At 36.8% G+C, this 22,112-nt stretch overlaps 1 protein-coding gene across 5 annotated transcripts in view; it reads left to right on the top strand.

Moving 5' to 3' along the window:
• The window catches only part of UST (uronyl 2-sulfotransferase), a 152,213-nt gene that overhangs the window by 76,629 nt on the left and 53,472 nt on the right, over positions 1 to 22,112 (top strand). For all 5 annotated transcript variants that reach the window (XR_009153540.1, XR_009153541.1, XM_058169918.1 and 2 more), the window contains 2 exons: positions 9,141 to 9,296; positions 17,007 to 17,086. Coding sequence is in view for 3 of the 5 variants with exons in the window: in XM_058169918.1 (XP_058025901.1) it covers positions 9,141 to 9,296; positions 17,007 to 17,086 (236 nt within the window). In the remaining 2 variants the exon portion in view is untranslated. The remainder of the gene's footprint in view (positions 1 to 9,140; positions 9,297 to 17,006; positions 17,087 to 22,112) is intronic.

Genomic DNA, 22,112 nt, shown 5'->3' with positions numbered 1-22,112 from the left:
AACTACTATACACTACTAAAGATCCATTTTCCTTAATTGGTTTTACCTTGCTATTTTTTTCTATTTAATTATAACTTATATTACAGTCTTGATCTTATATTTAGTTCTATTTTATTTTATAAATCATTGTCTTTTATTTTTTCTCTGCTGATTTCATAGGTTTTAAATATATGTCTCTGTGGTATAAACATCTCTCCCTCCCCCACTACCTCCCTCCCTCCCTCTCTCCCTCTCTCTCTCTCTCTCTCTCTCTCTCTCTCTCTCTCTCTCTCTCTCTCTCGCAATAGAAGCCATATAGTCTATGCTGCATAGAGTCAGTGTCCAGATCTTACTGTTTCTGGTACTTACTTAATTGCTTACTTATTTATATCCCATCTTTAGATTTTTAAAAATAACTCAAGGTAGCATATGCATTAACCTTTGGGATATAGAAGTATGGTAAATACAAATCAGGTATCTTTGATTGAGGTCAGCATTACAAGCAATATTGATGGTGTTTGTTTTAAATAAGAAATAATAGAATTATCTTTGTTTTATATATGACCAAAATACTAAAATAAGAATGAGGTGCGATTTACAACTATTAAAGCTTAGACTGAATATCTAAGATTTCAAGGACTGTAGAGTAAGGAAGGCTATTTTTCTTTTTCAATCGTTCAGCCTATGCAAAAAGTTTAAATCCAGTCCACATTCCAATTTAGTACATTATTTAAAAAATCCAGGAGAAAAGAATAAAAATTGTTCTAGTTTAAAGTAAAACAAAATATAAATTTTATTACTAACTAAAATTAGCAGATTTGGCTGCCTACATTTATGAGAATAGAATAGAATGGAATGGAATGGAATGGAATGGAATGGAATGGAATGGAATAGAATAGAATTTTTATTGGCCAAGTGTGATTGGACACACAAGGAATTTGTCTTGGTGCATATGCTCTCAGTGTACATAAAAGAAAAGATACGTTCATCAAGAATCATAAGGTACAACACTTAATGATAGTCATAAAGTACAATTAAGCAATCGGGAAACAATATCAATATAAATCGTAAGGATACAAGCAACAAAGTTACAGTCATACAGCCATAAATTACAGAATATTACCTTTAGAGTCATTCCCTATGAAAACCCAGCCAGAGGTGGCATTTACTTGCTAAGCATTTCACTCAGTTAGCTTTTCTAGAAGAATGTAAGTAGAAAGTGTTATGAATATTTAGTCTTCTTGGTACTTATGGTAATTGAATATTTGAATATTTGAGGATACAAATTTTCAACAGTATTTTCCTATTTTTTATAAAATTGCCAGCAGTAATGTTGCAGAGCAACATTCAACTTAGCCTACAAAGTGTGCTGTGCCTAGACTCTCTTTTCTGCTGTTCCCATGAGCAGAGTATGAGAAATTACTTGCATAATTGTTTCCTGTTATACAACAAAAACAAACCTAACATTAGCTTCTTTTGTTCTATTTTTGAAGTTCTGTTTACCCAGCTCCCTTTTTCAAACTATTTCGTTTAGTTGGTCAGCCCAGGTTATAGTGATTTGAGGTTTGAAATTCAAAGTAATTTAAATGCTCAAATTGTAAATTAATTCCCTTTTGAAACTTAAAAGTGAGATGGATTTTTCTTGCCAGATAGCTCAAATGGTTCGTGTCCTCTTCTTAATTACTGTTCATTTGCCCTCACTCTTGAATAAAAATAATCATTTATTTCTATGGAGATTCTCAGTCATCCAGGTCATGGTTGTCCCAAAGGTACTTTTTCAAGAAGCAACTGGACTTTCTAGTTTTTCTTTGAAGACATTTTACTTCTCATCCAAGAAGCTTCTTCAGCTCTGAAGAAAGAAAATATTCCTCTTCATTTGTAATAAAGCTTGACCTGAGAGTTGGTTCTTGTTGAACCTTGTTAGCCCATAAATCTTACATGTCTGATTATCTTCAAAATCCCTTGGAGGGCCAACTGAATCTCAGGCCAGTGATTTTTGCAACAGCTTTATTACAAATGAAGAGGAATATTTTCTTTCTTCAGAGTTGAAGAAGCTTCTTGGATGAGAAGTGAAACGTCTTAAAAGAAAAACCAGAAAAACCAGTTGCCTCTTGAAAAAGCACTTTGGGGACAATCATTTATTTCCTACAAATGTAATGGGTTTAAATCTCTATTGTATAAAAATTTATTTATTGGAAGCACATTTGTTGTTAGTTGCGAAGTCATGTCCAACCCATCGCGACCCCATGGACAATGCTCCTCCAGGCATTCCGGTCCTCTACCATCCTCTGGAGTCCATTTAAGCTCACGCCTACAGCTTCAGTGACTCCATTCAGCCACCTCATTCTCTGTTGTCCCATTCTTCTTTTGCCCTCAGTCTTTCCCAGCATTAGGCTCTTCTCCAGTGAGTCCTTCTTTCTCATTAGGTGGCCAAAGTATTTCAGTTTCATCTTCAGGATCTGGCCTTCTAAAGAGCAGTCAGGGTTGATCTTCTCTAGCACTGACTTGTTTGCTCACTTTGCAATCCAAGGGACTTGCAGGAATCTTCTCCAGCACCAGAGTTCAAAGGCCTCAATTCTTTGGCGCTCAGCCTTTCTTATGGTCCAACTTTCACAGCCATACATTGCAATTGGGAGAACCATAGCCTTGACTATACGCACTTTTGTTGGCAGGCTGATATCTCTGCTTTTTAGTATGCTGTCTAGATTTGCCATAGTTTTTCTCCCCAGGAGCAAGCGTCCTAGAAGCACATACAGAGACATATTTGTGTATTTTTACTTTAAAATACCTCGTAGTTTAATTGATTGGGGTGAATTAACCAGAAATATAAAAGTAGGCAAGCTTGGGAGGAAATATTTATCTTTGAGTACAAGGAAGTTTCATCTGATGAAGCATTTTATTGCAATGGTAAAGTCTTTGGGGAAAGCTTAAAGAGGTCAGTAAACATCTGTACAAGTTTAGAAGTGGATGAAGAAGCCAAGACTGGACGGTTGTCAAGGCAGTGTGCTGAGTGCAGTGTAATTCTGGCTCTTAATGAGCTGGTTGACCTCAAGTGGCTGGCTGACAGAATTGAGAGACAAAAAATTTTACAGGGTGGGGAGTCATAACTGTGGGACCATTTGCCCTAGCCTCATTTTTTTGCTTCAATATTTGAAACGATCATTTCACATTCAAAGCAGGAAAACTTAATACTTAATTTAGAGTCCCAAGAGAATAACAGAGTAGGAAAGGACCTTCTAATCTAGGCCAACCCCCTGCTCAAGCAAGAAACCATACCATTTCAGACAAATGTTGTCCAATCCCTTCTTAAAAACTTCCAGTGTTGGAGCATTTACAACTTCTGGAGGCAAGTCATTCCACTGATTAATTGTTCAAACTGTTAGGACATTTCTCTTTACTTCTAAGTTGGATCTTTCCTTGATTAGTTTCCATCTATTGCTTCTTGTCCTGTCTTCAGGTGCTTTGGGGAGTAGGTTGATTCGTTCTTCTCTATGCTTATTTCAGTGTTTTGGTTCTCTCCACCCCCCACCCCCGGCAATATTTTAGCTTTTCCACACATTTTGTTGGGCTACTGACTGAGGGACATTAAAAAAAAGTACATTGAAGAAAGATAAAATGAAAATGACTTCAAATAAACATTCGTCTGGGACTTCTCAGGTAATACAAAAGCCCAGGAGCGAGTCTTTTGTCTTTGAAGATTCCTTCCCAGATAAGAGTTTTTCATCTCTTCTATCAAGGAAAATGAAAGTTGACTCTAGATCAGGGGTCTCCAACCTTGGCAGCTTTGCTGGCTGAGGAATTCTGGGAATTGAAGTCCACAAGTCTTAAAGTTGCCAAGGTTAGAGACCTTGCTCTAGATGATAATCCATAAGGATTGTAAATGTTGGAAATCAAACTTCTATTTATGTTCTCTTCAGCACAATCTCCATTTCTCTTCCTGTTTACCATTGGCAAAAACTACATGTAGCTCAAAATTAATTTGTCTTCGTAGTTTGCCCAAATAAACATGTCGACCCTTTTCAGATATAGCAAGCTTCTGTACTTTGGTTTCTTTCTTGCTGCCAGAAGCTTGGTTATTTAGTATAATCAGGTTTCTGGTTATATTGTGGGAAATGAGTTTTTCCAGTGCAGAAGCTTAGTTTCCACTGCTACAGTATTATGGAAGATGGTTAAAAACACATCTCTTCACCAATGTTTTAATTGGTAGTTAATTTTAATGTCTAATTTTAATTATTTTTTTAGTTTGCATTTGTATTTTTACTATTGTAAGCTGCATAAACAGAATATTGGGCTGGAAATTAAATCAACGATAAACTTCGTTTCTCTTGTACAGCTCCACACAAAAACTCCCACATAATTTTATTTAAAGGCAACAACTTCATCATTTTCATGGATTTTTGAAACAATCAAGTTGATTTTCCCATTGTTTGAGTGGGCATTCTTTTTTATTTTTGGTTACATTTGGGGATTTGAGAGTTGTGTGCTCTTATCATAAAATGACTGCTTAGAGGGGACACTTTTCACTCAAAAGTCCTCCTATTAGAAAGAAAGAAAGCTGGTGTGATTACTCTCTGCCACTACCTTACCACAAGATGCATCTTACCATTCCAGTCTGTTCTTCCAATAAAAATATTCCCAATGCATTTTAGCTACTTACCACTTTTATTAGTAATATTTATAAATGCTTGTTTGAACCCTAGGGCTTTCTTTTAAATAAAGATAATGTAGAAATTAGTTCTTCATAATAGCACTTCTCAAGTGGGGGCTATATAGCCCCCTGATGGCTCTTATGATATTTCAAGGGGGCCCCAAGTGAAAACCATGTAATGCGGAGTCCATGGCACATGGACCTCAGAAAAAGAGGGGATCACAGAAGAACAATGTGTATTATACTGCAAATATTATCTTATTGACTTCAGAAAACTCAGTTACTGTTCCACGTCTGTATCTGATAATGGGACTTGGACAGGGGGGGCCAGAGGAGAAAAACGAGCAAAATAAAAAAAAAAAAATTGAGAAACACTGCTTTATGGGATGATATCTTTCTATCTATTGTTATTTCAAAAATATCTTTTAAAATTAAAGTGAGTGTGGAACATGATTAAGCCCAGTGTATTTATATGGGCACTGTAATAGACATCTCTGTGGTAAACAGTTAAGATTAACCCGTTTCATTGAATTTAAATGAAAGGATAAACAGAAGCAGCCCCATCAAGGAGCACATGAACTTAAGTGCAACTCTATGTTCTTGTTCCTGCTTCTCTATGGAAATTCTCAACTAACCATGTCATGGTTGTCCCAAAGGTGCTTTTTTCAGTTCAGAACTGAAGAAGTTTTTTGGATAAGAAGTGAAACATTTTCAAAGGAAAAAAAACTAAGAATATCCAGTTGCCTTTTGAAAAAAGCACCTTTGGCACTGTTCCGGCATGGATATAATGTAAAGTATATTTAGCAATAAATATACATTACTATAAAGTATATATTATTAATGGAGCAGCATTTAAACTTCACAGTTCATTTCTTGAAAGTTCATACAGTTTATTTTTAAAACTTGAGAATTCCTTAAATTAAAACGTGCAGAAGCATTTCAGCCAGGTGAGATGGTGCAATAAGAAAATAAAGATTATCCCCCTCTTGTACAGAAAATAAATCTGAAACAGTCCGGATGAGATTAGGATCCTTTTCAAGAGTGATGCAGCTGAACAACTGAATGGTACTCTACCTGTCCTGTTCTCTAAGGAGCAGATTTGCACTTTGAAGGTGCTCCTGGATCAGGGGTGAAATAAAAAATGTTCTCCTACTGGTTCTGTGGGTGTGGCTTGTTGGCAGGTCATGTGACTGGGTGGGCGTGGCCAACTTGCATCACTCACATCAAGGGGCTCTTCACTGGCCCCTCCCCTCGCAGCCACTCCTTGTCACAAATGGCAGGAAAATGGGGAAGGGAATAGTCCTGCCTACCATCCTTCCCTCAGTCTGTGCTGAGATTGAGGAATGGATGACAGGCAGGAAAATCCCCTTCCCCATTTTCTTGCCCCATTTTCTTGCCTTTCACAAAAACGGCTCCATTCCATCCCCTCCCTCCTGGGGACTACCTTAAAAGGGACAGGCTGCAGCAGCTCCGTTGTGAATGGAGGGAGAAAAATTAGCATTCTCTCTGCTGCATTTAACATTGAATTCTGTGGCAGACAGAATGATAACTTTTCTTCCTCCATTCAGAACTTTGGAGCTGCTGCTTCCTTTAGGGTTCCCTTCTGCCCCCCTCCCTCCTAGGGACTACCTTAAAGGGACAGGCTGCAGCAGCTCCGTTTTGAATGGAGAAAAGTTAGTATTCTCTTTGCTGCATTTAACATTGAATTCTGTGGAATATTGAGCGGCTGGAAGAGGTGAGCGGTGACCGGCCAAGCGTGGTTGGGGCCAAGGAGGGGTAATTACTACTGGTTCAGCGAACTGATGCCCATAATCCCTCATGATTCATCCAAAGCGGTCCGAACCAGTAGGATTTCACCCCTGTCCTGCATCACCACTGTTAGTAGAAGCCCAGGTGGCTTTGTTGGCAAATAATGCCTTTTATCAAGGCATGGTCTTATTTTATTGTCCATGCATTCTTGTCTTTCAGATTGTATGTAACACTTCTAGGCCATATACCATTCACAATTTTGCAGAATTTTTTCTATTTTGCTAGAACCAATATTTATAATATAGATAGATTTCAACTTATGACCAGTTGTGTAATGACTATGCAAAGTTATGACAGATTTCAAAAAACCTACTTTGTTATGTTGACCACAATTTGCAATGTTTTTTGCCAGTTTTTGCTAGTATCTAGCAAAAAATTCCATTTGGAAGAATAGATTTGCATAGTGACCACTATTACTCACTTTACGGTTGTTCTAAAAATAGTTGTAAAATTGAGTCCAGCCACATGGTTCCTCAACTTATGACCACAATAACATATAGCTAAAATTCCAGATTTTATTGTGATCATAAGTCAAAAATTACCTGAATATACCTTGCTTACTGGAGACTATTGAGATAAATTATAATGGGTGGGTCTATCTATCAGAGCATTTGAAAATATGTAATTATACATGAATAAGTAATATCCATGAATAAATATTTTCTTTTGCTACTCTCAATGATAAAAATCAAATATAATTGTGTGACATTTAGTCTCAGGCAGTGAACAAAATTGAGCTGAAATAATTCAAAATATTAAAAAGTAAACAAATATATGATTTTCCAGTTTTCTGTGGAAAAAACCTTATTAACTTATCCCTCCGTGCATTAACAGAAGGATACAATCAAGACAATGTGAAGTGTTAATACCACTTTATAATGCCTTGATAAGATCACACGTAGAATACTGCATCCAGTTTTGGTCGCCACTATGTAAAAAAGATGTTGAGACTCTAGAAAGAGTGCAGAGAAGAACAAATACGATTAGGCGACTAGAATTTAAAACATATAAAGAACAGTTGCTAGAATTGGGTATGTCTAGTTTAATTAAAAGAGGGATTACGTGTGACTTGATAGCAGTGTTCCAATATCTAAGGGGTTGCCACAAAGAAGAGGGAGTCAACCTATTCTCCAGAGCACCTGAAGGCAGGATAAGAAGCTATGGATGGAAACTAATTGAGGAGAGAAGCAACAAGGAACTACCCTGTTTTCCCCAAAATAAGACATCCCCTGATAATAAGCCCAATTGGCTTATTTTATATGCAAGCTGTGCAGTTTTGCCTTCAAAACAAAAGGTATCCAAACAGTTTTATTTGTTTATTTGCTGGGCTGATGACGAACTGTCTTCCTCTTGCTCTGACTTCCATCCTTCAAAGAGTAAGAAATGTATTCTTAGGTTGGATAACCATTTGTCTGAAGTGGTGTAGGGTTTCCTGCCAGAGCAAGAAGACCTCTAATGTCCCTTCCAATTTTTTTGTTCTGTTCTGTTCTGTGTGCTTGGTAGAAACTGCCTTAATTTGATTTTAAAGTAAAATGCAAATATAGAAAGTATGGTTTAGTGAATAAGCACAGAAGATTACTTCAAACAATACCTCTCTAGCTTTATTAAGTTTAACCTATTTATGTGTATTTGTGGTTAATATTTAGTAATTGAGAGCTGAATATGTGTATGAATCCATTATAACTTTTGTACCTGAAGATATGTAAATAGATATTTACATAGAGGTGGGTTTCAGCAGATTCTAGCCAGTTCTGGAGAACCGGTAGCGGAAATTTTGAGTAGTTCAGAGAACTGGTAGTAAAAATTCTGACTGGCCCCGCCCCCATCTATTCTCTGCCTCCCCAGTCCCAGCTGATTGGGGGAAAATGGGGATTTTGCAGTAACCTTCCCCTGGATTGGGGTAGGAATGGAGATTTTACAGTATCCTTTCCCTGCCATGCCCACCAAGCCACAACCCACCAAGCCATGCCACACCCACCAAGCCACACCAACAGAACAGATAGTAAAAAAATTTGAAACCCACCACTGGATATGGAACCTTATTCAACAAGTCATTACTTAATACAACCATACAAATAAGAAATGTATGTGTTTACTATTTGAGGTTCTTGGATTAATATTAGTTCACCAATTCATCATAGTCAAGACATAATTAGTATTTTGTCTCACCAAGGATTATTCATTCTTGTACTTTGATAATTTCCTACGAAGGGAAATAATTCTGAATGTTTTCTGACATTTTAAGACCTTAGACTTACAAGAAATAAAACATAAATATGTATTCAGTATTCTGTTTTATGTGAGGATATGCAGATAAAAGTTAATTGAAAAGTGCAATCAGACTAAGTAATGGAAATTGAATTTTATCTTTAGCACACTGAAGGAGAAAAGAATGTAAGAGTATGATAGCAATCTAATATTAAATCATTGTGACGTAAATAATCTGTGAACTAGAGCTTCCTTCAGAATAATTTTGCTAGTATTATGATGCCGCAGGGTATTTCCCATCTGATATAATAATCCAAGAGTATTATTCTAGCATGAGAAAATATTTTCTGCTTTTTTAATATTTCAAACTTTTGAATTTCTTTGCTTGTAAAGTTCTCATTTTCAAAATTTCAGTCTCAAGTCAAAACAAAATAATTTTTTGCAGTTAAATATTTTCAAATAGGAAGGCTAACATTTTTTTATCTTTTCTGCCTAGGTCCTTCCATTCCCAAGCCAGGTGGTATACAACAGAGTTGGAAAATGTGGGAGCCGGACTGTGGTTTTGCTGTTAAGAATTCTGTCGGAGAGGCATGGGTTCAATTTAGTTACATCGGATATTCATAATAAAACTAGGCTTACCAAGAATGAACAGGCAAGTTATCTGCTTACTTTTTCCCATTTTATATTCAGAAAATCAGAAAGTCAGAATAGAGTTGGAAGGAACCTTGGAGATCTTCTAGTCCAAACCCCGCTGAAGCAGGAAACCTTTTAGCATGTGGCTGTCCAGGCTTTTCTTAAAAACCTCCAATGATGAAGCACCTACAGCTTCTGAAGGCTGTTCCACTAGTTAATTGTTCTCACAGTTAGGAAATTTCTCCTTAATTCCACGTTGCTTCTCTCCTTGATTAGTGTCCGTTCATTTTTTCTTGTCTTGCCTTCTGATGCTTTGGAAAATTTGTAGCAAGTCCATTTCAATGATGAAATTTTAAAGTGCATTATACCCCAAAATAAGACATCCCCTGATAATAGGCCCAATCGGGCTTTTGAGCTCATGGCAATAACGCCAAGCGCTTATTTCAGGGTTCCAAAAAATATAAGACATATAATGTCTAATAAGGTACTAATGTGTGTTAGAGAGAGAAAGAGAGTGTGAGAGAGTGTATCTCACTGAAATATTCATCCCGGTTAATACTGGTACTGAAATATGTTCTGTTTTCAGTCATTTTGATGGGAATTGGCTTCATGAATGGAATGATATGTATGAATGGAATCCAGTAGTGCTTCAAATATTTTTGGTTAGCATCATAGGTGCAGCTTTTCACATACAATCAAACCAATTTGTTTTCAGAGAGTGGATTCTCCAAAGCACAGTTTGAGAGTAGGAAATGCAACTGCTGGTGGATGAAAAATCATTTCTGTTCTGTCAGAGGAAATTGCTTTCATTGATAGAATATACAATTGGATGCTAGGTTAAATGTCCATTATTCAGGAAACGTTTTGAAAGCTTTCTTTAGTTTCACATTAATAATACACAGTATGTATGGACAACCAATCTGGCATTTGCATTTATTGCTATTTCTTTTCCTAGGGTTTAGTTATGTATCTGTATGATGTCACTGTGTTTTCAGAAATTTGCTTAGATCATTCTCTGAAGACATTTCTAACTGAATTAAAAATAGCACCAAAGCACTGGACTGTTACAATTGCTTTGCCAATCAGGTGTGAGAAAAGGCAAATATTCCTGGAAGTGGATAGTTATTTTTATGGAAAACTGTTTGCTCTTATTCTTAAATCATTTTTTTTTTCTGCTGAAAACCAAGATTGCTAAATATAGAGCGCAACCCTAAAATCAACCATGAAGATTTTAAGTTCAGCACATTTGTGCTTGTTTTTGGGGATCAAAGTTAAAAGCAAACATCACATTCTAAAGTTCAGTGAAATCCTGTAATTAATAAGTACTTAAAAATGATTTACGATATGGCCTTGAAGTTTAAAACTTGTAAGATCAAACAAAATATATCAAAGAAAAAAAAAGTCCCTCTGTAAGAGAGATGGGTGGTTCAAAAATGTGAAAAATAAATAAATAAAACATTAATTGGGCCTTTGGGAAGATTAGGTGTATGGATGACAGGAAATGTTTGGAAAGAATGATGCAGAGAATAGAATTTGGAAAAGAAGTTCTAATCAGGAAGCTGACATATTTCACATTAAAAAGAGGTTGTTTCTGTCTGAGTTTGAATACATACAGAGACAGGTGTGTGTGTGTGTGTGTCGGGGTGTGTGTGTTTGTGTGGTATATAACTTCAAAGTCTCTTGTGATCTACCACTCTGATTCAGTATGGATTGATAAATAAATGTTTTCCGATCTAGGGTAGAGAAGAGTGACCAGCCCAGAATCATTCAGATAGCTTTTTGCCTAAAGGAGGATTAGAACCTGGGATTTTCTAGCCCGATCAAGCATCTTAAACATTGTACCACACTAGTTCTCTTTTGTATGCATACTGCTTGTGTATACATATATTATACAGTGTTACAGGATAATTAGTTACAAAGGCTGTACAAAGGCTGTACACCGCCCTGAGTCCTTCGGGAGAAGGGCGGTATAAAAATGTAATAAATAAATAATAATAATAAAAATAATAAATCTTTTCTTTCCGTCAGAAAAAGGTTGCGTTTTTCTAGCAAACTAGATACAGTACTCAGCACCTTGTAAGCAGAAGGCTATGTTGAATATCACTGTTTAATATGATTTAATATGATTCAGACTTATACATAATAAGACTATGTTCAGGCTGTTTGGTATTTGCCTATGATGCTGATACAGTAATGGCTGGGGACCTGTTGAAATTTGTGGGATGAATAGCAGTATTTTTATTGGTGAATCTGGAATTCACAATATACAGAATTAAGAGTAAGCAGAGGAATTTGAAGACATATAGGCTGAGGTCATAAGCATATAATAGATGATTGGGGAATTGACTTATTTGGATAATAATTCAAAAGCAGTCCAAAGAACCTACAATATTGCTTTTCCAGCAGCAGCACATTGCATAAAAAAAGACAAATTGAGTCAGTGGCTCAGTGGCTAAGACGCTGAGCTTGTTGGTCGGCAGTTCAGCGGTTCGAATCCCTAGTGCTGTGTAACAGGGTGAGCTCCCGTTACTTGTCCCAGCTTCTGCCAACATAGCAGTTCGAAAGCATGTAAAAAATGCAAGTAGAAAAATAGAGACTTTGGTGGGAAGATGACAGCGTTCAATGCGCCTTTGGCGTTTAGTCATGCTGGCCACATGACCACGGAGACATCTTCAGACAACGCTGGCTCTTCGGCTTTGAAAGAGAGATGAGCACTGCCTCCTAGAGTCGGGAATGACTAGCACATATGTGCGAGGGGAACCTTTACTCTTTACAGTTTTAAAGACTCAGTTTTTTAACAGGATTCCATTTTTAAAAATGTAAACAATTAATTAAATTTAGGATATTGATTCATATGCATACACATGCAAACATACTTCTTTTTCTTCCATTCAATCATGAACAGTTCCTGGAAACTGCATGGACAAGTCCCTGCAGTTTTCCTGACAAGTGATTTGACATTGCCTCTTTCCTAGGACTGAGAAAGAGTGACTGGCCCCAATCACCCAGTTGGTTTTGTGCCAAAACAGACCTAGATCTCACATTATCCCAGTTTCTAGCCTGATAAATTAACATTGGATTATTAGATCATTCCTAAATACATCCAAAACACCATATTAAGAAATAAAAAATAAAAAGGAACAGCTTTAGAAAAGAAGTGAGTTCTCCTTCCTCACAGCCTTAAGATTTTTACAATAGTTCCCATGATCTCACATTCCCAGTTAGTACCACATAGACATATACAGGCACATGTAACAAAGGATTAATTTAATCCTGATTGACTGATTGGAGGGAACAACCAGGACTAGGTATAGAAATCAGGCAGATTGTGTCTCCTAAATGCTCTCCCTACTTCGATAGGCAATGAGAATTCAATAAATATGATGCTGGAAGAAAACAGATTGACTTTGGTGCAGCTGCCAGTTAGAACTTCTGTGAAATTTAGAATGTAGATATTTGTTCCTATACAGGGAATGGAAGATGGGATTACAAGGACATGATATTGGTTCGCCTATCTCAAGAACATCTGATTGAGAACAAAAAGCTTTAACACTTCAAGTTTAAAATAAATAAAATATATATATCCATTTCCTCACATCATGTGATTTTCAGAGAGATACATTTCAGTGGTATGTTATTACTTTGATGCATATCTATTTTTAAAATAACACAACACCTTATATAATATTGCAAGCATTGGCAAAATAATGTAAGAGGAAAGAACTTTAACTGAGATATAAAGAATTAAAGCTCTTTCCAGTTTATTTTCTCTTTGAAATATAACACAATTTTATTCCCAAGTAACAAAATTATGTTTTATTTGAATAACATTTGACTTTATTTTCAGTCTTTGTATAAGCAGACTTTGCCATTTTCCTACAAATCACTTGTTAATGCCACCAGGTGGAGTATTACTGAAAATGCAGTCTATTCTTTTACTGAACTTCTAATATATTTTAGTAAGAAAATGTATTTATAAAGACATATTTTAAAAAACAGAAAACAATCGTTTTCCATAATCCTGAGTTGTTCAGAATTTGGAAACACTAGGAAATAACTTCCCAGTGTGATGAATAATCCACAGTAAGGTATAGTGTATTCTGCTGGTATATTATCTTTTCTCTGTGACTTCAAATTTTATACAGTATTGTGAAAGTAAAGAAGTTATCAGTATGACAGTATGATTGAATTGAATTTTTTAAAAAGAATTAAAGCTGTTCAAGTTTTTCAGTATATTGATATTATATACATACCTCTATAACCTACATTCATACATACATACAGTATATGTTCATCCTTTTTGGATTAGAGTAACTTGAAGAAATTATAATCACATAAAAAAGAGGAAAAAGTATATAGCTTATCTAATTTACATGAATGATATTTTCTACACCTCTTCATATCTTTCTATAATTTGAAACCATCAAATAATTACAATCTTCCTTCCTTCCTTCCTTCCTTCCTGCCTGCCTGCCTGCCTGCCTGCCTGCCTGCCTGCCTGCCTGCCTGCCTGCCTGCCTGCAGTAATAATTTCATAAGCATTTCCCCTCATCCATGACTTATTCTTATTCACACTTACGCTTAGCATAATTTGACAGTTTTGTGGCACTCTGTAACGTAACTATTTTCATTCTGTCTACATCCTCTTTCCCTACACTCTTCATTCATTGTTTCATTCATACAGAGTGTGTATTTTGTGTTCCTGCAGTCATTCAACTTCTAGTCTCCTCCCCACCCCACCCCCCATGTCTTTCTTCCATGCATTTCCCACTCCACGAAGATTTACTCTTGGCACTAGCAAAAAATGATCCGGCCCACATTCTGAATCTTTCATCACTCTCATCAGACTAATTATTTCAATCTTTTATCCTACACAATCAAATCAGTCACTCTCTTATATTCATTCTTTTGCGGTGTGTATGAATGTATGCATCGGCTTAAGTTTAACCATGTATTCAAAACATGCATTTCTGTAAGCAGATACTAAAAAAACCCCTGTTACCAGTCACATTTATTTTTAGGTTCTGAACAGACCAGTGGTTTTGTGTGTGTGTGTGTGTGTGTGTGTGTGTGTGTGTGTGTGTGAATGGTATCTTGTCTCATTCCTATGTGTCCATTCATGTCCTTAATAATTTTCCCCCTTCGTTCTGTTCACTACACAATTATTTCATTTTTTATTCTCCTACTATTACCATTCATTAGAGTATAACATTCAACTATTATTAACTTAATGATGCCAATTCATACTTTCTGACATGCATTATAGCCTTTTCATTTATAATCAAGTTTATATCTTCATTTCCTTAGAGTTATTCATTAGCATCAGTGTTCAAGGTCAGATCATCATCCTTGATTTCTGTTACTCTACATTCTTTCCCTTTTTTAAAATTTCTCAGCACACCTCATTTGACATTTTTATGACCAGTCGGAATGGGCACTTTAAAAAACTTTGCATTGCAGTCACATGACTGCATTTTGGTGCTTGACAACCTGTTCACATTTATGACCAGTTCCTAGTAACTTGCGAACATGTGATCACCATTTGCAATTTTCTATGCCAGCTTCCCTAGAAAGTCAGTGGGGAAGCCAGCAGGAAAGGTTGCAGGTGGAAGGACGGTTGAGTTTTAGTTCTATTTCCCCAGCATGCTGAGGGATTTCCCTTCCTCCATACAGGGAAGGAAAAATCTTCCTGCGTGCTGGAGAAATGGACTTCAAATCTGGCAAAAATGCAATTGAACACCATCATTCTTATTAAAAGGCCCTTCTTCAAATTGCACTATTTGGAGAAAAAGCCTTCAAAGCAATGGTGAGAATGGTTGCCTGCTCACAGGATGGAACAAGGCAGCTGCAATAGTCTAAAAAATCTAAAAAATCTAATAAACCATAAACCATAGTCAGCAGCTGCCAAACAACTGAAAGGTAAGTGGATGCTTTTTATGGGGCTGGAAGAAGGCCCAGGTCTCCTGGGTGTGGTGAGGGGGCTGTGCCCTCTCCTTACTCTATCATGTCTGGGAGGCCTAGACCATCTCCCTTGTGTTCTGCTGGACAACCCACCTTAATATTTAATGATCACAGCTGGGAGAGCTAGCCTCATGGTCACTATGCGAACTGATCCCTTGGGTGTCTTGATTAATAACTGTTTCAGTCAACAACTATGGTCATAAATGGAGGACTACCTGTACGTTTTCCTTATACTTCTCTTCTATTGATTGTTTAGCCAAGAAATTTGAAATATAAACTTCCAAGATCACAGAAGCTCTAACTAGATTTACCATAGAGAAACTAATTAGGAAATTAGGAAAAAAAATTCCAGAGATTGCACGCTCTCTTTATAATGAAACCAAATTTCTTGTTCTTGCAATGGTTTCTTCTACTCTCACATGCAATAGGTTAGAAATCATTTTTCTTGAGCAGGAGGGAAAGTGATTATTTCCACCTGTCTTGCTTTGGTAACGAGTTGTCTGGCAGTGGATTTGTGACTGCATGAGAAATGGTTGTCACATTTAATCCATTAACTGATGGTCTTTTTCATGTAATCCTGTTTCATTCCAAGACACGATTCTCTGTATGCCACGGTTGTCACCAAAGAGACTGATAGTCTGCTGAGCAACACGGACTTAGTCAATTGAGGCTTTCACAAAATGCTTTTTGTTAATATAGAGAAGGAGTAGACTGGTTTTGCTCGCACAACATGCAGCACTTCTGAGAACAATAAGAATAATCCTGGTCAGTTTTGGTGTGTTTTGACCTTTGTGCCACAAGAGTAAACAAAGCACAGTTCTGTCCTGAGCACGCACAATCTCACAAAGTACATCTTGGATATACTGATACATGGTCAGGATGCATGTATTGATTTTTGTCACCTAACTAAAAATATCGTTGTACAGTTGTGCACAGTTGTGCAGTTCTGGGATTTCAACTGGCTATAATGAAAATATAATCTTGAATGGGTTTTTTTTAATTACTACTTGGATATACAATATAAGTATTTAGATTATAAAGTAAACTGACTAAACCCTGGCAAGAAAGCCTAGAATTCTTTTGCAAATATCTAATTGTAACACTTTTGGATTGATGTAATACAGTATGTTTCAGATAGTGTAAGGCTTTGCAAAATTAAGCAGAACATAGTTGTAGAAATCATTTAAATTCAAGCTTTCAAAAAAAAAGGGCAGGGAAAGTTTAAAATTGAATTATTTTTTAGAAACAAAATCTCTATGGAAACTAAACACAAATATTTGTGAAAGAATTGAATGAAATAATGAAGAACATTGAAGTTTATTAATTGCTAATTGCTGTGTTTATTTAGAGCATAATGCACTGTTGAAAATAAGGAGTGGGAAAGTTATTGTTTCAGGAGAAATTAGCTCTGATTTAATGAAATTTAATATACGGTTTTTGTAAGTACATTAAACGTATGCACATATCGTGTTTGTATGCTTTATACAGGATCTCAGATAGCTGACTGATTTGTTTCTGCTGCTTCTGCATTGGTGCTTCAGGCTCAATAAATTTGCCAATAAGAGAAGAGGAAAATAATTTTTAAAATTATAAAGTTCAGGAAAAAAAGTTGAATATTTTTATCTGAAAAAAAACCATGTTTTTTCCCGTTACTGTTGGTGGATAGTCTTGCTGCAGTCTAATGAGTCAGAGCCCAATGAAATAAGTAGTTTTTCAGGGCTTCCCTTTGGAACTGTTTGTCTTAATTTTTGTTTCTTTTTGTTTTCAGATGGAATTGATTAGAAATATAAGCACTGCAGAGCAGCCCTATTTATTCACTAGACATGTTCATTTCCTTAATTTCTCAAGGTAAGGAAATTCCTCATTTCATTTTAATAGTGTATGGCAGTGAACAGACAATTGGTTTATAGAATCCTTTTACTTTTAATTTAATGTTTAGCTACAGAAAAAAACCCCATCCTTTAGGGAATTGATAACTGTTTGTTATGCCAGTCTGTTGCTTCTTTATTTTGATCACCCTGTGATTTATTTGGGGAATATACAATATGTGTACAGACACACAGTTCCATAACAGTGTGAGATTCTACCATAAGGAAGTTGCATTTCTGTCACAAACCAGAAAAGCAGTGATGCAGAATTCCCCTAGCCATCCATGCTTTCAAGGATAAGGATTTTTTGACAAAAAGGAAGAAGGAAGGATTTTGTATGTTTGTATTACTGAGCAAAAGATTTGCGAATAAAACGTATAACTTTATTTCTATTTGTTTGTATGCACTATATGCTTCTTTCAGAGGTCACTTGAGTTTCCAAACTTTCCAACTGGAAACTCGGCATCATGTTATGCAAAAAGGAATCTTCTGCCAAAATTCCATTTGATTTTTAAAAATGTTCCTCTGCACGTATACTTTGCTGTTGAAGAACATTAGCTGTTAAAATTTACTCTTGTAATCTGTAAAGTCTTGAGATAGGATATTTCAAGTTACAATCACATATAGATGGAAGGGAGATCAGAAAATTGGTATAGAGCAGAACGAGGGAAATTTGGTAAAGCAAATTAGAAATCAGTCTCAGGAGCACATAAAGAGATTGTATAATGTGTTACTTGAAATAGATTCTGAAAGGGACTTGGTAAAGGACTGTATGATAAAGTGGGCACAAAATTTTCAGGAGCCAATATTATTGGAAACGTGGGAAAGAATTTGGGTTAGAAATGTTAAATTCACGCAGGCACAGAATCTGAGGGAAAATTTTTATAAAATGTTTTATAGATGGCATCTAGATCCTAAAAAATTATCATGTATGTATCCAGAAATGCAAGCAAAATGTTGGAGATGTAATTGTGATGACGCTACATATTTTCACATTTGGTGGACTTGTAAGGACATAAAGGCCTTTTGGATAAAAATTTGGTGGATTTTACAAAATGTTCTGAAAAGAAGATAAAGTTCCTGCCGCAATTTTTCTTGTTGGGAATTATTACGGATTGTACAGTAATTGAGACTAAATTGATTTTAAATCTAATAACTGCAGCAAGATTACTAATAGGACAATATTGGAAGAAAAAAGAAGTACCAACAATACAAGAATGGATATTGAAAGTTGCCAATTTGGCTGAGATGGCGAAGATATCAGCCTTTTTGAAAGACAATACGCAAGAAAGATACTTAAAGGAATGGAAAAAATGGATTGACTATATTCAACGTAGATATCAGACTAAGAGTTATCAGACTGTTTTGAATGATTATGATGTATTATTTTGATTGCTTTGGGGAAGTTAGGAATTGATGATTGTAGGGGTATAATTAAGTTGGGACGAAAAATTTTTAGCATATGTTTGTTTTACTTTTAACTATACCTTGTGCTTGTTCCGGGAAGTCGGGGGGGGGAGGGGGGTTGTGAAGGGAGGGGGGAGGAGGGGGGGAAAGGGGAAAAAAAAAATTTGTAAAACTTTTTGAATAAAAAAAAAAAAAAAGTTACAATCACATACGCTTTATGATCTAAGATATTACAGAACTAAGAGGAATTAAAAACAGGTAGTCCTCGATCTACAACCACAATTGAGTTGAATGTTGGTGGTAAGTCATTGTGGTCATAAATCATCATGTTATTGGACTTGATTTTAGAAGCATTCTTATGAAGATCTTCAAATGAATCATATGATTCATTAAGTGATTCACATAGTTGTAAACGGATGGTTTTTGTCAAAAAAACCTGCAAAAACATTGCAAAACATAATAAAGTGACTGTAGGATGCTACAACCAGTTATAATTGTGAGCTGGTTGCCAAATGCTCAACATGCAATCATATGGCTACAGCAGTGATACAGTAGTAGTAACTTTAAAGGTAAATTGTATGTAACTTTTTTGAGCCTGTTGTAACTTTGAACAGTTTTTAAGTGACCAGCCATAAAGTGAGCATTACCTGCAAGTCAGAAAAACACAATTAGATGGAGAAATAAATTTAAATTTGCACAATGTTGGTTGAGGGAGAACAGAATAAGAAGTGTGCAGGCTGTTTCAATGCACATGTAAATCTTTATAAAGTCCAGTTTCATTTGCAAAATGATGGTTTTTCAAAATTTCACATGAGGAATGGTTAAAAATGAACTGTTATACACACCTTTGTGCTACAGTTCTGCAAACTGATATCAGAAACAAAATAAAGTTTATATGAGTAGCCCTTGACCTACAACCATTCAACCAATAACTTGCCAAGTTACAAAGGCACTGAATAACTGATGGTTATGACTTCAGAGTTCTGGCCATCCCAGCAATGCTACAGTCACATGATTATGATCTGAGTACTTGGCAACTTGTTCGCACTTAACAATTTGTTGCCAATTGTCCCACAATCACCTGATCATGATTTGCAACCTTTCCTGGGGAAGCTGGAGTAAATCTCCCCCCATGCATCCGTTCCCAGCCCTCTGCACTTGCACTCACTCACCCCTGTGTACCCTCCTTGAGCAGCATTGCACACCCCTGGGCATTCCCTAACCTACACTGTGCCCTTTGCCTGCCCTTCCTGAACTGCACCTCCCCAACCCATGCATCTCATGCATCCTCCTAAACGAATGTGGCACCTCTTGTATATTCCCTTCTACTTTCTTGGTCCTCCTTTGCACCCATGCCTCTTACACACCCTCCCCAATCTTCCCATACATCAGCCACTTAATCTGTCTGTGAGCCTGAGAATCACAACTTCCCCCACTGACTTTGGCTGTAGGAAGTCGGCTGGAAGTTGCCTCGCCTAATGACCGTGGGATTCAGTTAATGATGGCAACTGGATCGCAGATATTGCCGCCACTAAGCAATGTCATTCTCTTTATATTTGCATCTCACAGCAAATTCTCATCCCAACTGCTTTAATAGCAGATCCCACAGCCCTAGTAGCAGCTCTTCCTCCTGTGCCTCAAAATGTCTACAAACAGTCCCCTCTACAATTATAAACAGGAGTGGCCATCTTTCAGTATTAGGGCTAGGCAAGAGGGTATGCTTTGCCTCCATGTGGCATTTTGCATCATGCAGGCAACATGCTCTGCTGCTGCAAGGAATGGAAATGGTGGCTGCCTTTATTATCTCAATCCAGGTCAGATTAGAATTATTTAGTAGGGATGCCAAAACATGGCTGCAAAACTCAAAGTGACCACTAGATGGCAGTCAAGAAATTTTCAAACAGTTTTTTTTAAAAAATAGCAACTATTCCTTATTTTTTCCTATCATCAACTGGTTGTCCAGAATTTTGCAGCTCAGATCTTTCCAACCTAACCTTGGGAATAATGTTTTCAGTCTTTATATTTTTTCCCTATATTTGGGGCTTGTTGTTAAGTTGTGTCCGACCCATTGTGACCCTATGGACAACTTTCCTCCAGGCCTTCCTGTCCTCTACCATCCTCTGGAGACTATTTAAGCTCATTCCAACTGCTTCAGTGACTCCATCCAGCCACCTCATTCTCTGTTGTCTCATTCTTCTTTTGCCCTCAGTCTTTCCCAGCACTGGGCATCTTTTCCAGTGAGTCCTTCCTTCTCATTAGGTGGCCAAAGTATTTGAGTTTCATCTTCAGGATCTGGCCTTCTAAGGAGCAGTCAGGGTTGATCTCCTCTAGGACTGACCGGTTTAATCGCCTTGCAGTCCAAGGGACTCACAGGAGTCTTCTCCAGCACCATAGTTCAAAAAGGCCTCAATTCTTTGATGCTCAGCCTTCCTTATGGTCCAACTTTCACAACCACACATTGCAACTGGGAAAACCATAGCATATTTGGGGCTACACATAGGTGAAACATCAGGGTCAGTTTAATTGGATATGGCATATGGTTTTTTTGAATTTTGAAAAACATTACAGTGAGTGTTAACTTCCCCCAGCTGCTTATTTTTTAATTGAAAGATTGGCATTTTAGGGGAAGAAGGCGCACAGTAAATACTTCTTAGCTGAAGCAATTGCCTTAGTTATACAAACATAAATTTTAGAAGGGTGGAAGTGCCTATAATACAATCTACATCTGTCATGAAGAAGTGATGTATGTTCTGGAAGATGTTGAGAATTCCTGAGCTCACTGCTAAATGAACGAAATTCTATTCTCTTTAGGCTCATGGGAGGTGTGCCACAATTTATAATTTCTTTCATATTTTATTCTACTTCCCCATCTGCTACTTATGCCCTTAAGTTGGACATTGACCAAAGATATGTACAGAAATCTGGGTCTTCTAGTTCAAATGGATAGCTTTTCTGAATGCCAATTAGGTCAGTAGATACTTTAGTTATAATTGATAACTATAGATTTTGTAGCAGGAGGGCCATGTTAATCTATGATAGCCAAAACTCAGGAGGGGTCTGGTAACCCATTTTTTTGACTTACAGATTTTATCCAAAGGCATAAGACATTCTGAGCCGCAGAATGCATCACTTCATTTGATGCATGGGATAGCTAATTCGATGTAGAACTTAAAGGGGCCAGGGGACTGAGGAAAGTAGGGGAAGATGGGGTGCTTAGGCAAATGCAGGCTATATGTGGGAAAGATTATGGGTTCCTTTTAAAGTACTGCATCCCCAATTTAAACCCTATATCAGTTTACCCATTCCATGCACTGGATAAAGTACACTGCAGTTCACACAACGTTTTATCTTTTGTTGTAACTTTTGTCAGTCTGAAAGGTGGCAGACTTCTTGTGATAATTGGTAACAACATATATCTAGAACAGCAGAGTCTCCCCCCCCTTTTTTTTTTTTCTGTTGTAGAAGATAGACCACAGATAGTGCCAGGCAAGTGAGCAGAATATAAAACAGGGACTAAATTCAAGAGGACTGAATTGTTAGCCTCTCTCGGATTGTGCAGCTAAATTGGGGTTTAAAATTGGAAATCTAAATGGCAACAA

Source organism: Ahaetulla prasina, chromosome 1 (genome assembly GCF_028640845.1).
Source record: "Ahaetulla prasina isolate Xishuangbanna chromosome 1, ASM2864084v1, whole genome shotgun sequence".
In the NCBI taxonomy this organism is placed as follows: Eukaryota; Metazoa; Chordata; class Lepidosauria; order Squamata; family Colubridae; genus Ahaetulla; species Ahaetulla prasina.
This window is presented reverse-complemented; position numbering and strand designations above follow the sequence as displayed.